General features: G+C 46.2%; 1 protein-coding gene across 2 annotated transcripts in view; it reads left to right on the top strand.

Annotated features, from left to right (window-relative positions):
- Positions 1–18,669, top strand: part of INSC (INSC spindle orientation adaptor protein) — a 128,864-nt gene that overhangs the window by 92,267 nt on the left and 17,928 nt on the right. For both annotated transcript variants that reach the window (XM_078433261.2, XM_078433260.2), the window contains exons 8-9: positions 11,039–11,210; positions 15,560–15,738. In XM_078433261.2, the coding sequence (XP_078289387.1) occupies positions 11,039–11,210; positions 15,560–15,738 (351 nt within the window). The remainder of the gene's footprint in view (positions 1–11,038; positions 11,211–15,559; positions 15,739–18,669) is intronic.

Genomic DNA, 18,669 nt, shown 5'->3' with positions numbered 1-18,669 from the left:
CAGAGTCCTCTTCCAAATGTCTTCAGGCCTTCCTTGCCCTGGAGCACCTGCCTGGGTTGGGGCGGCTTCGGAGGGCATCTCACCTGCACTTGCTGAAATTGCTCAAGTGCCCTTCTCTGGATGGCCTTCCTGACCTCTCCTCCCTCTTGGTGCTCACACTGTACCCGGTGCTGCTCCTGGAGCATGTTCCATGTTGCCTGGCCTCGGAGCTCTGTCTAACCTTCCTACCAACAGACACCCTGTTACCCATCCCCCTCAGGGAAGCGGCTTGCATACTTAGGTGAACAGTGCTTGCTGCATGACTGGATCAGTACTGTTGGAAGAGTTCTGGTGCATTCTCCCTCGTTACAGAAGACAGTGTGGAGGCCCAGTTACTGTTACCACCCAGTGATGTGCAACCCCACATTCCCACTGTTGGCAGCAGGGCTGAGGCCAGAATGCAGGTCATGTGACTTCACTCAGCTACAGCCTGGCACGGCCTCTGTGAGCAGTTTCACACCCAGGTGTGGGGTGGGAGCAGGGAGTGCAGACATTGTAAGCGTCTCTTCAGTAAGGACAGAATGCCCCGAGATACTCTTTATACCATCTGTCCCTAATAATTTGTCCCAGCTTCCCATCCCCTCCCTCTCCTATGGCTCTGAGCCCAAGTTCTTACGTCCCCAAGCAGACCTTGTCCCCAGGTTAGGGGTTAGTGGGGATAACCTGGGGCCAGCCCTTCCTTGGCCACTGGTTTGCTGGGGACCCAGAAGGAAATTTTCTAATCTCTAGGAACCTCAGTCTTCTCATTTAGTGGCGGGAAGTGTGTGTTCTGTTGGTACTGTGGGACGCGTGAAGTAATTCTGGAAGACAACTGTGGTGAACAGAAGTCAGAAGTGCTGAGCTGGCTGGGCTAGGAATTCTGGTGCCTCTTCCCTGGGGTTGGGTGTGTGTTGAGGGGGCGCTGTTTCTCTAGGAGATGTCAGAGGGGAGCTGGGTACCTCTGTCCCCTGTGGAAGCCTGTGGTCATGTGCATGTCTGTGGTGGGGTGAGGAACAGCAAACCGGGCAAGGTAAAATGTTGGTCAAAGTGCATCGCCTAGGCTGCACCACAAGCGATCTGGCGAGAGCAGCCATTAAATAAGAAGTCCGAGGTCAACATGATGCTAATGCTGGGGAGAAGGGAAGTTGTACTACAGAGAAGCCAGGGTTCCTCAGGCCACTGGACCAGGTGCAGAGATGGAGACGACGTCACCAGCACTGCTTGGCCTCTGGCTTCCGAAGCAGAACAGGTGCTAGTCCGGAGGTGAACAGGGGAAAGGAAGTTGCTGGGGAGGGGAGGGGACACAGTGAGGAGGCTGAGGGGACAAGAGAGGTATAGGTTTGGGGCAGACTTGACCAGGGAGGACCCACTTCCTGGGAACAGCCCAAGCACCGACAACAGGTCTCCCAAAGCACAGAGCCAGGACCAGTGTCCTCGGTCCCTGCCGGCAAGCAATAGGGCCTCTAGTCCCACTCAGAGACAAAGAGACACAGGGAGAGAGAAGGGGTGTGAGAAAGAGGAAGAGACTTAGAGAAGCATGAGGGAGGCAGAGGAGATGGGGAAACACAGGCACAGGTAAGGAAGGACACAGTTTCCCAAGGAGTGTTTCATTCTCTTTGGGTTGCTTCAGAAGTATGAAGTCGTTTGCAACCCTGTGATAGCTGGACATGAAGTGCCCTGATTGTGATCTGCTCAGGCATAGAGTGATCTCTCATGATGGTTTTAATTTCAGTCTCCCAGTAAGCAATGATTTTGAGCATTTTTCCATATCCTAAGTGACCATTTGGTTATCTCTTTCTGTGAAATATCTGTCTGAGACTTTTGCCCATTAAAAAAATGACTTCTTTGTCTTTTTGTTATTAAATTCTAAACTTGGAAAAATATATTGTACATATGAATCCTTTGTCAAGTATATGTATTGCGAATATCTATTCTCAGCCTGTGGTTTGCTTTTTCATTTTCTTAATGGTGTCTTCTGATGAATAGAAATGCTTAGCTTAGGTAAAGTCTAGTTTATTGATCTGTTCTTTTGTAGTTGGTGCTTCTTGTGTTCATTTAACGTGTTTGTTTTCCCCCAAATCATGAAGATACACTATATTTTCTACCAGGATCTTTATTGTTTTACGTTCCATATTTATGTCTATGATCTATTTCACATTAATTTTTTTAATGGCATTCAAAGTTCAGTGTTTTCCATATGATATCCAATTAAGCCAACAGCATTTATCAAAAAGACCATCTTTTCACCATTTAATTAAAGTGATGCCATTGTTGTAAGTAAAGTGATGACATACGCATGAGTCTGTTTCTGGAGTTTTTTTCTGTTCCATTAGTCTTTTTGTCCATTCTGGTGCCAATATGGTACTAAGTCACTGCTGTCTACAGTAAAATTTGATATTTGGTAGTATCCTCCAAATTTGTTTTTCTTTAAGATTATCTTGGTAATTCTAAGCTCTTTGCCATCGTATGTACATTTTAGAATGCACTTCTTAATTTCCATAGACACACCTGCTAAGGTTTTGATTGAGATTTCTTTAAATTTACAAATAAATTTTGGGATAATTGACATCTTAAACAGTATAGGGTGTTCCAGTCAATAAATGTAGTATACGTGTATTTATGCAGATTGCTTTTAATTTCTTTCAGCAATAATTTGAGTTTTCAGTGTCAATGTCTTGCACATTTTTTAGAGTTATTTCTGGGTGTTTTTTTATGTTAAGTGTTATTTAAAAATTATTTTCTAATTGTTGCTGATACATAGAAGATGCAATTTTGAATATACTGGTGTGTAGATTCTTTTGGATTTTATACAGATTTGGATTGTGTACAATTTATGTGATCCATAAATTATGACACTTCTGCTTTCTCTTTTCTGATTTTACTTTTTTATTTCTTTTTCTTGTCTTATTGTATTGGCTACAGCCACTGTAAAATGTGAAACAGGAGTGTTGATAATGGATATCTGTCTTGTTATTCATTTGGGGGAATTCTTTCAATATTTCATGATTTCATTGTTAACTGTGATATATCATTATACTTTTAAGGATTAGATAACAGGCTTAGAGAAGGTGAGTAACCTGCTCATTTCACCAAGTCAGCAAGTAGTACAGCTGAATTGTGAAGCCAGACTTTCTCCTAAGATTGTGCAGCTTCTACTGTATCACAGTTACTTCTGGAACAGTGATGCTCAACTAGGGATTCCCATTGGCACTGAGGAGTCTTTAAAAATATTGATACCAAGACTCTACCCCAGATTGATTAAATCAGATTTTCTGGTGGTAAAGCACAGGCATGAGTATTTTAAAACTTTCCTAGATGATTCTAATCCTCTGAGAACCAGGCTAAGAACCACTAATCTAGAAGCACTTTTGGTACTGTTCCCAACCCAGCTGTGCCCGGTCGCGCTTTACTGAAAACTGGACTTTTTTTTTTTTTTTTTTTCCACATCAGCACAGGCCTGCTCACCCTAACCCAAAGGGAAGTGCACTTGTTCTCACTGACCTTTTGGTAGTTTCTCACAGACTCCACTGCTTCTACCCCCAAATGCCTTCAGAGCATTTGTTTGACAATCTGCTTTAAAGAAAATCATCTGCTTGACAGGTGATTTTTTTTTTTTTTTTTTTTGGTCAATAAAATAAATTGATTTAGTCCCTGATTTTTCTCCACCGCAATAACTCACCTCTCTCTACCTCACTGACTTGCTTGCCAGACTGGTTATATAATCCCTTTCATCCATTGTCCCATTCCCTATTACATATTCATACTTGTTTTATCCACTTTGACACTTAGTTTTTAATCAAAGACTCTTGTTTGAAATAGCAAAGGAGGTTGAGTGGTGTCTGGGATATGTTAGTTTGGGAGGAGAATGATATTATCCTCCTGGAGGCATGTTTTACTTTCTGTAGCTTTCTACTGAGCTGTCAGCTCTACCAGCACTCCTTAAAACAAACACCTCATGTTACAAAGCGAGCTTTTAACCTCTTACCTTGTTCTGTGCTGGACCTTGCCCTGATCTGGCTTACATCCCGTATTCAGATTTTGCTTCTGACCGGTGGATTCATTTGTTCCACCTAATGCTTTGCCCTGTCCCTTGCCCCACACTTCTCTTTGCTTCCTTAGGTATGACCCTTGCTTCCTTCTCTATGATTGAATTTTCCCTCTGGCTATATCCTGGGCAAACAGATCTGTCCTGCCTGGTCCCATGAACAGGATTCCAGCTGCTCTTTGGTTCTCACTTGTCTTTTTTTTTTTTTTTTTTTTTTTTTCCTGCAGGCTGTAGGTGTCTGAGTGGATAGAAAGGCAAAGGAGGAAATTTGGGGGTCTTTAGGTCATGCTCCCTCCCCTGTGGCTGAGTTACCACTGCATTTGTGTGATTCTGTTTAACTGTTACAACCCAGTGACCAACTCTTCTGCCTTTCCCTAAAACCTAAACATGCAGAAAGGAACTGGAAAATAGCAGCCCAGCACCAGTATATATTACGTACTAGCCAGTGTCCCTTAGATATTTGTGTAAAAGTCACCAGTGATACTTTTCCAATAATCAAAAGGAGAACATTGCTCATAAACCTGATGTGATGTTTACTGTGTATTTTGGGCTCTTCAACTGCATTGGTCTCATGCTCCTTCACCCTCACCTCAGGGAGAATCTCAGCATTCATCAGTTCCCTCTGTGTCCAGATCGCAGGTCCATCAGCCCTGCTGCCCAGGTGACGACCAGGCCAGACCATCCTCATCACCACTTGTACGTTCTCCCACGAGGAAAGCTTGGCCTTGGGCCCAGACCCATCCCATTCCATGTAAAAGCTAATTACATAGAAGTGCTTCCACCCGCAATTTCTTTAGGGATGTGAAAATGCTTTGATTAGATTGTTCTCCTGGAATCATTAAGTTTATGTCTGGGGATGGGAAGTGGGTGGTTTGAGAATGGAGACTTTCCAGAAATGGGACCGGTGTTTCAGGAAGCTGGCCTCAGGCTGGGACACTCCTGGGCCCATCGTAGGAGCTAAGCTAAGCAGCCCCCATCAACCTGATCCTCTCACCAGCTTCTTTCCTCAATGCCATTCCCAAAGGCTGCCCAGAGGGGCCCAGGGCAAAGAGTAGGGAGACCGGGATGGGAGTCCTGGCCCAGGCATTAACGTGCTTCATGGCCTTGGTGATCTCTTTCCCTCCCCAGGTCTCTGTCTCCCCATAATTCAGCCTACTGTATTAACTGCCATATGTTGGGCCTCAGCTGGGTGCTGGGGACCAGAGAAGATTGAATACGGGAGCTGCCTAAAGCAGCTCAAATCTAGTGTAGAGTGGACATAGAAGCCTATGAGGACAACCTGACACAATAAGTGCTCTAGTTGTGGTCAGACCAGAGTGGTGTGGCAGCTTGGAGGACAGAGACACTCTGTCTGGGGGAGGCAAGTGCATGTTCACAGAGGAGGTGACTTCTCACCTGGGTCTGAGAAGGAAGTGGGGAGGGAAGACATGGTAGATGACCACTCGTGCTTTAGGTGAACGGGTTTGAGGGGCCTGTGGAATATTTAGTCAAATTAGCCTTGGAGTTAAACATCAAGGGATCCAGTAGCAGGTTGGAAATGTAGGTGTGGATATCAGGAAAGAAGGTCAGGGCTGGAAAGCCAGGTTTAGGGGTCATCGTAGTGAGTCAGTCACTGAGGCTACTTGCCTTGAGTACTATTGACTGAGATGGCACAAAGGGGGCTGAAAGGGAAACCGGGGATAAGCTACCTTAGGTGGATGCAAAGGAGGAGAGACTAAATAAGTGGTATTTAGCTGGGAGGAGATGAGCCCCCCAAATGGACTATCATGGAGTCCCAGGCAGGAGAGAGTTCCCAGCAGGGAGAGGTGTTATAAAGGCCAAATCATAGAGAGACTGGGAGGCTGGTCTCTGTACCAGACAAGTCCCCAAATCCTTTTTAAGCATGTAATCTCTCTCCCTCTCTCCTTTAACTTCTCTATGTGTCTTTGTTTTTCCATCTCTTGTTTCTTCCTGATTCGTCTTTGTACCAGTGCCTAGTTCAGCCCATCATAAGGTAGGTGCACAGTTAATGTCTGATGAGCTTTAAAGAGATGCAGAATTGTGCTACTTTTCTCTCTGTTCTCTTTCAAGGGATTATAGTTATTCCTCTTATTGGTGCTGGTCAGGTATTGAAATAGGAGTCACTTCTCTTTAAAAATCCTAGTTCTGGGCTGCATGAGCTGAGGTGTCTAAATGAGTGGGGAAACCCGTGGGCCCCAACCCAAAGGGCTGAGGTACCCAGTGGTGTCTCAGTTTCAGAGGAGCCTACAGAAAGGTGAGTAGGGCTCAGGACCCCAGATCTAGAGATGGCTACAACCATCAGATGGGGATGGGGTGGGATGATGGTACCCCCATGTGGCAGGCGTGGTACATGCATTATCTCCATTAACTTCCAATATCCTCTGAGAGTGGTATTTTTACTCCCACTTATAGAGAAAGGCTCAGAGAAAGTACAAAAGTTGTGCAGCTAGTAATGTGCAGAAGTGGGATTTAGACCCAGGGAGGTATAATTCCAGAGCGTGTGCATGTTCAGATGCTACAGGAATTGGTTCAGGTGCTGGGAAGCCTGAAGCCCAGTGGAGTCGTCCCCTTAAGGGCCTCCCACTGTGATGAACTGATTGGGTTGGGGCTGCTGAGATAATGATGCACACGGAAATCAACTTGGGCTAGTGGCATCTTGCTGACAACAGACTAAGTGGCAGGTCATTAGCATCGGAGCCAAAAGCCCAGGAAGTTGACCTATGTGACAATCGACCAAATAGAAAAATGAGCAAAACACATAAACAGGCGATTAAGAGAGAAAATCCAAATGGCAAAACCCAAAATCAAACCAAACCTAATCAAAGTAAAATGAAAACATGAAAAGAATCTTAGCTTCATTAGAGAAAGTGAAAACATGCATATTAAAATAAAAATTCTATATACCCACCAAACTGGCAGAAACTTAGAATCTGACAGTACCCAATGTTGACAAGAATATGGACTTAAAAGTGAGTTTATACATTGCTGGTAGGACTATAAATTGCTATAGCTGTTCTGCAAAACAACTTAGCAACACCCGTGAAATTAAAGGTATGCAAATCCTATGAGTTAATAATTCCACTCTTCAGGTAAGACCCCTGGAGAATCTGGTATGGATGCACCAGAAGACACGTGGAAGAATAATATTTATAGAGGAACTGTATGTTACAGCAAAAACTGGGAAATGACTCAAACTACCATCAACAGGAAAATACATAAATGAATTATGATAAATTTATATAATGAAATACCACACGGCAGTGAAAATAAATGGACCTTAGCCACATGCACCAACAGGGAAGAGTTTCCCAAACATAATGCTGACTGTGGAAAAACCAAATTGCTATATGCACTGTGATACCATTTGTGTCAAGTTCAAAGCCTTGTAAAACTAAATGTACACATGCAATAAATCAGGGAATAATTAAGCACAAAATTCAGGATAGGGGCCCATCCAACACTGAAAGGCAGAGGTATGAGATCAATAACTGAATACAGGGGGCTTTCTGGTGCTAGTTCATTCCTAATATTAGAATTTCTGGATGGGACACGTGGGTGGCTCAGTCGGTTAAGCGTCTGACTTCAGTTCAGGTCATGATCTCGCTGTCTGTGAGTTCGAGCCCCGCTCGGGCTCTGTGCTGACAGCTCAGAGCCTGGAGCCCCCTTCCGATTCTGTGTCTTCCTCTCTCTCTGCCTCTCCCCAACTCATGCTGTCTCTCTCAAAAATAAATAAAACTTTTAAAAAAATTTAAAAAAAGAATTCTGGATATTAGGCATATACATATGTAAGTGTTCATTTCATTATTTTTTATACCTCATACATTTTTAATACACACACACGACACACAGATGTATTCTCTTTTTTTTTTTTTTATTTTTTTTTTAACGTTTATTTATTTTTGAGACAGAGAGAGACAGAGCATGAATGGGGGAGGGTCAGAGAGAGAGGGAGACACAGAATCTGAAACAGGCTCCAGGCTCTGAGCTGTCAGCACAGAGCCCGACGCGGGGCTCGAACTCACGGACTGCGAGATCATGACCTGAGCCGAAGTCGGACACCCAACCGACTGAGCCACCCAGGCGCCCCAGATGTATTCTCTTTTGAAGGGACAACATATTTCCTAATTAACAAGATATCAAAAGAGATCTGAAACATATAAAATAAATTAGAAGGAAAGCAGAACAGTGGACAGTTACATAGATAGGACGACATAGATACTCTTCTCTGGGAACCGAAGGGCAGAAGAGGAATCAGGCTAGGTCAGGGTTACTTTCCTGGGGTCAGGAATCTGTGGAATCCATGTTCCCAAGTTGACTGTTTCTCTGGAGCTGCTCATTCTGGTAGTGGTCTTTGCTCGCAGTATCTCCTCCATCTGCAATGCCATTACTCTTCTTTACTCATCTAAAGTGTGTCTTCTTCAGTCAAGTTTTACTCACTTGCATTTATTCCCCACTTAACCCAAAGCCTACTATGTGTGAGGCCCGGAGCATCCATGAGTGCACACACTGTGGTACCCAGGCTTACAGAGCGTCCAGGGGAACAGGAGAGATGGAAAGACAAGGGAGAATCACATCACAGTGGTGCTGCTCCAAATTGTTGGTGCATAAAGTCATCTGTGTGTTTTATTAAAAAGCAGATTCCGGCCTCCCTAGAGTCAGTCTTACTGAATAGGTCTGGGGGAGGGGGCAGGAATGTGCATTGAAGAAACCCTTAGTGAATTTAGTGCAGCTAATTCTCCCACTTGGAGAAACAGTGTGATAAATGCTATGGTGCCAGCAGATGTATTTGGGCATGAGCTCCAAGGGCTACCTCCCTCAGCTGGAGTGTGGACATTAAGTCAGGGTGGCTTCCAGCGGCCTCCGCATAGGGCGTCCTCATTGGAAATCACATTATAAAATGGTTATTTGTGGATGAGTCACCTGCCCCACTACATGGAACACCCTGCCCTGGCTCACTTCTGCTTGGCACACAGTATGTGCTCAGGAAGATCGTACCCAGCGGGTTTGGGTTGGGTCTGGGTTGGGAAGCAGGTCTGGTGTCTAGGCCTTGATGGCACAAGCCCTTGGAGACTATTAAGTCCTTGGCCTCTCTAGTGTGTTCTGATTGGCCCATCTCCCCGTGTGTTGGGGACTAGGTTTGGGTCCAGTTTGGGTTTGACCAGCATTCTCAATGGGGTTGGGGAATGCAACTCCATTTGTATCCAAGGTCAGACTGAGGAGACCAGATCATTGTAGCTATAACCTCGGATGGTGCCGGAAGGGGAAAGGGATAAAGGCCAGACAGGTCTAAGTGGTTTCTTACGTTGTTAGTAGGGCTGCTTTCTGTTTCTAGGCCCAGAGCAGCCCCTTTTCCTTTCCTGGGCTTAACTGAGGCCCCACTCTTAAGGCCTATTAGATACCCGGCATGACTCCAGTCCTGCCAGTGGCCACCTGGCTGCTGTTTGTTCTTTTTTATTAGGCACACACAGGTAAGTTTTATTGCGGACAGCTCCCCCAACTCCTGTTCCCACATTTGTCTCTTTTGAGTCTGAGATTGCCAAAGGCTTTTACAGCTAATGGACCTTACAGCTCCCAAGAGCCATTTAAGGGAGGCCCAGAACTCAGTGGTGGTAATTAGTCAAAAGAAACACTGACCTCTGGAGACCCACTTAAGTTGAGTGGCAGTAAGTGAGGGTGTAGGGACAGGAGGCCCAGACCTATGGCAGGCATGGGGAGCATCAGCACAGGTTTCTCCCCCTTTCACCTCTCCCTGGTTCTTCCCTGGTCTCATCCCTACCCCCGACTCCTAACAGGGGAAGGACGTCTTGGTGCTTGGTGACAGGGTCCTCAGGCAGGCTGGTGTCCTGGAGCATCTAAGGGGCTGCAGTAGCCCTGCTGAGCTAACCTTGATAAGTTACTACCCACCCACTCACCCAGCCTTTCTCCAGAAAGCCTCATCTACTGACCTTTGATGATGTCAGTAGGTGGAGGTCTGAGTTCCACTCCTCAGGAGGCAGTATGATGTCCTGATAAAAACCATGAGTTTTGAGGCTAGACAATCGGGGTTCAGATTCTCACCCAACTACTTTGAAAGTCTGTGATTTGGGGCAAGTCACTGAACCTTTCTGTGCCTCAGTTTCTTCCTCTCTACAATGGGGATACTAATAATACTGGCCTCAGAGAGTTATTACAAGGACTAAATGGTGCATGCACTGCACTTGGAGGGCTGGCTGGCACGTAGTGAGCACTTGATAAGCAGAAGCTGTCGTTGTGCCAAGATGAAGTCTGATCGGGGCAGAACTGTAAAGCTGAAGTCTTTATTCGGCATCCCTATCCCATCATGCCAGGTTCGTTCCTCTCTGGTTGGGAAGAGAGAGCAAGCCTCCAGGGAAGCAGCCCTCTTTTGGGGGTGGGAGGGGAGGGTGGTGGAGGACACGATGGGGAGGGAAGGACGTTGATCTCAGCCTAGTGCTGACCCAAGGAAGGGGGAAGGGAGCCAACATTTGACAAGCATCTTTCCTGGATCCGCATTGCCTGTTTCATCGCCTTAACCCCCAACACCCTGTTGGTGGATGGAGAATACAGAGTCTCAGAGAGGTTAAGCAAGTAACGTCAAGTCACACAGTGCAAGTAAGAGGGGGCTGGGGTTGGAGCTCGGGGATGTGGGAATTCTAAGTGACTGGTCTTTCTACTGTATTTTGCTGTGGTGGATGGTCAGGGCCTAGCCCTTGGGCACTTGGCTTGATGTCTGCTCTCTAAGAAGCCCATGGGAGGTCACTGATCTCTGCTGGAGCCAAAGGATAGGCCTTCAGATGCCAGACTTGGGGTCATTCTGGGGGCCTTGCCGCCGGGTTGTCCCTGGCTCCACACAAAGTCCTGGCTTGCTCTGGGAATCCAGCGCTGGACCCTGAAAGGAGTTTGTGTCTGTCTCATTACTGTCATGAGCAGTGGCACTCTCCCAGGAGACATGGGAACGTGTCCTCTCTTCCCCTGCAGGTGGATGGCGTTCTTTGCCTGGCCGACATCCTGACTGATGACAGCCACTCAGAGGCCACACGGGCTGAGGCTGCGGCTGTGGTTGCCCAGGTCACCTCCCCACACCTGCCCTTTACTCAGCACCTCGGCAGCTTTCTGGAGAGCATGGAAGAAATCGTGACAGCTCTTGTCAGTGAGTCACCCTGGGCAGGAGGGGCCTGCTGTGTGAGTGGAACTTGTCACAGTTGTCTTCAGGAGAGGCCAACGAGGCCTTCCTGCCCCCCGACACCCACACTCGCTGCACCCCACGTAGCTCCTGAATTGATGTCACGCTAGCTGAAATCCCACTGTTAATGTGTCAGCATCAGGATTTAAAGAGCTCTGTTGTCACGTCTCCTGTTAAAATGCATGCCGCCCTCTGAGAAGCTCCCTGATCTGAGGTCACATTGGGATGAACTGGTCTTTCAGATCAGAGACCAGGACAAGCCCCATGGAGAAGTGTAGGACCTTGAATTTTGGGGTTCAGATCCTTGGCCAGAGAGACTCTGATGGGCTTTGTTACTAAAGTTAAAGTCTCAGACTATTGCACCCAATGAATGTGGCAGCAGTGATGAGGCAAAAAGCTTCTCAGAAGGCACTGGCACACCCCAGCCCACCACCTGCAGCCCCCCACCCCGATCCCACGTCGTGAGGCCTTGAAAACTCTGATACTTGTAGGTTCCCCTATTCAGATTTATGTCCTCCTGGTTGGAGAATCATAGCCTGAGATCTAGAATACTCTCTTCCTCCGGTTTTCCTTTGCAAAACAGCATAAGCCAGGACTTGTCTGGATCAAATCTTCAGGAAACTTGTTTGGCAATCCACATCCTTTCTTCTGTAGGTGCTGGCAAGGATGTGTGTTTCTACTTCTATCCTTATCTCTGCAACCGCGTCCATATCTTATTGAAACTGAATGAAAGTTAATCTCATCAGAAGATTTAGGGTTCACTCTTGGAATCATCACACCAGGGCTGGAAAGATTTGGAATAGCACAAATTTAGGGGCAGCACAGACTGGATTTGGAGTCAGAATATTCGGGTGTGGATTTTTTTTGTCTTTCCATTCATCCCCTCAACAAGTAGCTTTTGTCCGGCAATCCCGTGCGGGCCCTGTGTGAGATGCTACCATCTCACAATTTCCCTAATATATAAAACATGGGGTTGGAACCATTTCACTTGAGTCTTTCTGGCTCTAGAATTTTAAGATCTATGAGTACTTTTCCCCTAATATATAAAACATGGAGTTGGAACCATTTCTCTTGAGTCTTTCTAGCTCTAGAATTTTAAGATCTATGAGTACTTTTCCCCTAATATATAAAACATGGAGTTGGAACCATCTCTTGAGTCTTTCTGGCTCTAGAATTTTAAGATCTATGAGTACTTTTCCCCTAATATATAAAACATGGAGTTGGAACCATTTCTCTTGAGTCTTTCTAGCTCTAGAATTTTAAGATCTGTGAGTACTTTTCCCCTAATATATAAAACATTGGGTTGGAACCATTTCTCTTGAGTCTTTCTAGCTCTAGAATTTTAAGATCTACAAGTATTTTGAACCTAAGAGTCATCAGCTAAGCTGACTTTATGGCTGATTCTAGTCACTGGGGCAGTGGCACCGATAGGCCAGGCTGGGATAAATAAATTGGCCAATATCCACATTTATTCAAAGTTGAGAAAACACAGAAGTCAATAGTTGAAAGTCTTGGCTGGAGGGAACTCAAGAGACCCTAAAGTTAAATGCTCACTCTATAGTAGGAGAAACCTAGGCCCAGGGAGGTTGAGGAACCTTCTTGAGGAAACATAACAGTGTTAGGATTCACTTATGCCAGGATTCTCTCCTACTCAGCCATCCTCCGAACCCAAGCGGGAACATAAATGAGTTGAAGAGGGCCAGATGGAAGAAGAAAATAAGAAAATTTGAATCTTGTATGGAATTGAAAAGCATGAGCACTGACGAAAGAGGGGGGAGGTCACTGATAAACTCTTGTCAATTGTTGCCATGTAGAAAAGGCCAATTTTTAAAGATAAGACAAGATTCCCAAGTTTTATAGAAAATCTCCCAATGTATAAGTGATTGCCAAAATACCCACAAACAAACATACCAAAACCTATATAGTCTAAACGAGCTATCACTACTGCCCTTTCTCCATTCTGACTTCTTTGCCCAGGTTGGGTTTCTCCCTGAAGGAAAGGATCCTCTCTATTTCACCCTGATGAAGATGCATTGTGGAGTTTGCTCTGAGAGTCAGCAGATAGGGTACATCTTCTGGGCAGGATGCCAGGGCTCTGTTCTTTGGTGGGAAATAGCCCTCCAATTTCTTGCTATTCCCTGGAAACATTTATAAATGAGTCACTGGAATCCTCAACTTAATCTTTCTTACGCATCCCAGGTGACTCAGACTGTAGTTTAAATGTGCACCCAAATTAAAAGGCACTTAGATGGTTGTGTTAATAATTGCTGCGTGGGTGGCAACCGTGACTGTGTAAGAATTAGTGTGGGTGTTTGGATCTAGAAGAAATCTTTACGGCAAAGTGGGCCAGTGAGTCCTGTCATCTCACTCCAAACTTTGAGTATAGTGAGGTGGCCTGGAAGAGGTTGGCTGTCCCCAATGGTTTCCCAAAATTAGAGCATGGGGCAGTCATTGGAAAAGAGAATATGTAGAATTCTTAATTCCTGGGTGAATCTGTGGCCCTGCTCTGGGTGCTTAGATCGAGATTCTGAGTTGCTTCATTGGTCACACTTGGCTGAGGGGCACAGCACCGCCCAGGGGCAGACATTGCCCTCCTGGTAGTGCTGAAGCCTAACTCTGCAGGATCATCACTAGGAAAAAGTCAAAGAGGCCCAGGGATGAGAGGCAGCCTGGGACACAGAAGGAATGGGGACTGGGATCAGGCAGACCTGTACTTGATTCTAGGCCATGCCAGTTACCAATAATCTCAATTCCACAATTTTGGGAACATCGCTTAGTATTGGAACCCTCGATTCTTCAGCTCTAAAATGGCGATGGAAAATTGGGTGGTTGTGAGAATGGAATGATTTCATGAAGTCAGAAATATACAGCAGTGCCTTGCACAGAGTAAATTCAATAAATGGGAGTCTTGCTGTCACAGTAGTTTCCTTGAGCCTCGGCTTCTACATCTGCAAACAGAGGCAGCAATTTTCTACCGTAAGGGTGCTCAGAATGTCATGTCACAGGGCAGGGCACAACTAATATTGTTTTCTGTCCCTTTTTAGGTAGGGGCCAGGACTGCATTCACTCAAAGGGCCAAGGGGTGCCAGCTTCAATATTAGAACCTGGATGTACAGATTCTTTGTTTGGAAGCCAGAATTAGGGATCAGGATTGAACATAGCTCAACTCTTCCTGAACATTCTCTGCTGGGGGTACTTTCCTGATGTGTGGTTTATCTTCCTGTGTTTTCATAAGGGTGTTATCAGTAGGAGAGGACCTAGACCCAGGAAGCACCTTGACCGATGGTCAAGTTGGAGCTGAGGGTCAGAAGTTAGATCCACTAGGATGCGTGACTAGTGCCACTGTGCCCTTTCACACCTCCTCCTGAGGCAGGAGTCCATTCTGAGCCAAGTGGAGCCCGTGGGGGAATGTGTGAAATTGTGGAGGGTAATGGGGTCTGGGGGAGATTCTCTCCTCTTTAAAGACTCATCGGTACCATTACAGATGGTAAGTGGGGGACTCTGGTTAGGTCTGGGTTATGGCCACTAGGACCAGAAAGACAGAGCCTGACATTCAGGGGCTTGGTGTAAGACTTTTCCGCAGCCATGTGACCCTTATTCTGGGATCAGAGGAAACCCTGAAGCTCTGTTGATGGCAGCTGGAAGGGTAAAGTCCTTATGTCTTAACTTCATCTTCTTAAGACAAATTCAGGAGCAGTCTAATGTACACTGCTGGAGACACAGACGGACTAGGAGCTCTTTTCTGCCTCAGGGCCTTTGTACATGCTGCCGTGTCTTTGGCCTAGAACATGTTCTTCCATAGGTATTCTCCTGATTGCTCCATTTTCCCCTTACAGTCTCAGTTCTCACATTCTTAGGGAGACTCTCCTTATGCACCCCCCTGGGCCTCTGGTTATTCTCTGTCTTAGCACTTATTTATTTTCTCCCTCACATTAGAATTTGCAATAATTTTATTATTTTCTTTTAAAAGCTCATTTTCTCTCTCCCACTACTAGGATGTAAACTTAACAGGGGCAAAGACCTGCTCTGTGTTGTTCACCATGCCATCCCAAGACAGTGCCCGACATGTAGTGTTCACTTGGTAAATACTTGCTGGGTAACGGAGTAAATGCGGGTCATACACCAGGATTCAAATCCCAGCTCTGCCACTTACATAGAGAGATAAATTTCCCTTTTCAGAATTACTTTCCCCATCTGTAAAATGGGTACATAACACCTGCCCAGATGTTCTCCCAGAGCAATTGCGGGAACCAAATGAGATGACTGATATGAAAGCGCTTGGCAGTGAGGCTGCTTTCTCCCTCTTTACCGTGCAGAACTGTGCCAAGAGGCCTCGTCTGGGGAAGTCTTCCTGCTGGCTTCTGCGGCCCTTGCCAACATCACCTTCTTTGACACGATGGCCTGCGAGATGCTTCTGCAGCTGAATGCCATCCGTGTCCTCCTGGAAGCTTGCAGCGACAAGCAGAGAGTGGATACGCCTTACACCCGGGATCAGGTGAGAAGCTCAGGGGGGATCAGGCACGGGGCCTGTAGCCATGAAGACAGAGGTTAGGAGGCCAGGGCGAAGATTCTGGGGAAGAGGGAGACAATGAGGCCTGGCAGCACACAGTCAGTCCTGTTAGTCACGTTCTAGGTAAAGGAAAATGTCCTCCACATACCTCGTTGCCTTTGGAGCATCTTCATGAGTCTACCGTGTACCTCGCTTTTCCATCCTGACCGCTACAGGGCCTTCCTCTGTCTCCATCCACAGCGGTGCATCCCAGAAGGCAGAGACCCATGGGAAGGTCCCCGGACCGCCTCTAAAATTCTGTGTCCCAGACTTGTTGCTGCCTGCCTGTCACTGTACCCTGCAGAGAGTTTCTTCCCTTCTCTGCCTCCATAGAAACAGGGCTGGGAGCAGAGCCTTGATTCAGAGCCTCAACCCCTCTATCAGTCTCAATGTTTTTGTAGAGTTGAGCTCCACGTAGAGTTTTATTTGGAGAAAAAGGGTTTCATTGCTACATGTGTTTGAAAACATTGAATTAAGGGGACTTTTCAGAGCCTTGAGCTCTGAGATTATAGAACTCTATTCCTGTCCCACCTCTATCATACTCAGCCTCCCTCTTCCCTACTAAGGGGTGGGGGTGGTGGATCAGGTGGGTGTTAAGCCTCTGTAAATTCCACTAGGTGCTGAGCTCTAAGTTAGAGGATCCTCCAGCCTCCAACCGAGATCTTCCCTGTCTCTTAGCTCCTAGCCAAAGCTGCCACTGCTTCCTGTTCCAACTTCTATCCCAGAAACTTCTGGAAAGCCTGCCCTGATGCCTCTCTAGAATTGCCTCCTTTCCCTGCAGGCTACGCCTCACAATGCAACGTTGACTTTTCTAATGATATTTATTCCTTTCTAGTTATTTTATATCGTTTATTCCTCTGAGGGAAAAGAATAGAAGCCTCTCTGCTATATTATAATCCTGTAATAATCCTTTGGGCAATTCACTCTGAGCCTCACTTGTCTCATCTGTGAATGGGGTTGAATGCTATATACTTCACTAAGTTGAAATAAGAGTTAAGTTAAACTAATTTAACTTTAATTGTTAATTTAATTAATTAATTTTAAATGATTGGTTATTTAATTAGTTATCAATCATTTGCTTAATTTATTTGATTTGAATTAAATTAAACTAATGAATGCAAACTCCTGGTAGAGTTCCCAGCACTTAGAAACTTAAATAAATGGAAGCCAGCATCAATGTTATTACTGGCCTTTGAATGTGTGGCACACAGCCCTGAGTGGGGAGCCTCCAGACTGGAGTTTCCTTATCTGTAAAATGGGCATGGTCTCTTCCAGCTCAGACATCCTGTAGCTCTATGTGCAGAGACCCTTTTTTTTATCATGAGCAGTGACTGGCCCCCCCCTCCTGGAACCTCGTTGATCCCTTGGAAGGAGGGGGCTCAGGGTGGGGAGAGAGCATGAACAAGCTCCATGCAGATGGCAGTTCTTTCTGAATCTGGAGTCCAGAGTTTCACTGCCATACTCCCTCTCCCTGATCCTACCTCTCCCTCACCTCCCCCCAGCCCAGTCTGGGCTAGACACATCCAGTCTCCCCCCTGCCCCCCGCCCCCGCTCTCCATCCTCAGGACAGCTTCACCTTCTGCCCACCTTCTGTCGTGACTCAGAGCAACCACTTAGCTAGTGAAAGCGCAGCCATTAAAGAAACAAATGGCTCTTTCCTGTGGCAGGGGGAGGATTAAAGCGATCAGAGAGTTCTCTGTAATGAAGACAACGAAGATGAATTAGGCTCTGAAGTGCTCACCGCCCCCTGAAACACTTAGGAAATTAAATGCCTGTGAGGCTTCCGGTAATGCATCTGCCAATGACGCCAGTGCTCTGCAGAGCCTCTGGGTCTTGGATCTATATTTTGTCCACCTCCGCAAGAACATCTCAGTGAGAACCCCTCTGTCACCCCAGCAAGCTGAATACCCTTAATTTGTCTAACAAGAGCCTTGATGGCCATACCTGTCTTGCACCCACCATTGCGGTGTGGACAGCAGGGAGGGCAACCTTGGATCTGTGTTCTTTCACCCCCCTCTGCTAATCTAGGGGAGCTGGATGTGGCATCCAGAACCCCCTGCCTCACCAGACATCTGTGTGGCCTAAGTTTTCATTCTCAGGAAGTAATTTTTAGGGGGCATGCTGCCCAAGGAATCCAGCTACCGCCACGACCTGGGGTAGTGAGAAAGGGGCTGCCTCATCTCTGCCCTGCCCTTAGGGTAGTGACACTTAGCGTGACAGGGACCCAGTTATCTTGTCTAGGCCACCACAGAAGCTTTCACTGAGCATGACTTTTTATGGCCTTCAACAATTAATTGCTTTCATAGAGGTGGAGGGTTCTGGTAAACACATCCCCTGAAAACATGTTGCCTGCTTGGTGTTTTAGAATGTTCAGATTTTGTAGTATTTCTGAAAACACCCTGTGAATATCATCATCAGGAGTCCATTACCAGAAATGCCAGTTACTAGGGATTACCATTTTGACTCACATTGCAAAAGCCCTCCATGGTTTATAAAAGCCTTTTATATATCTATGTGACACATAGGACATATTAGAAACAGCACAGGCTTTGGGTTCATTCAGACCTGAGTTCAAATCCTGGCTCTGCCTTTTCCCAGCTGTGTGACCTTAGACAAATCACTTAACCTCTCTGAGCCACAAGTTTCCTCATTTGTGTAATGGGGATAATCTGTTTCCTCCCTCTTCATGTCATTATGATGATTAGATGGCATAATGCTCATAAAGTAGTTAGAACCAAAGTAGATACTCAGTGATGAATGGGCCTGGGGTATGTGACAGAACCAGGAACTGGGATGGATCTGAGACAGGGAATGCCAGCTTCAGGGAAGGAGAGTAGGGCCGAAAATGTAGGTAATGTGGTGGGAGTGAGTGTAGTG

This window comes from Panthera onca, chromosome D1, assembly GCF_046562875.1.
Source record: "Panthera onca isolate mPanOnc1 chromosome D1, mPanOnc1 haplotype 2, whole genome shotgun sequence".
In the NCBI taxonomy this organism is placed as follows: Eukaryota; Metazoa; Chordata; class Mammalia; order Carnivora; family Felidae; genus Panthera; species Panthera onca.
Note: the sequence above shows the minus strand (reverse complement) of the source record. Positions and strands in the feature narration are given on the sequence as shown.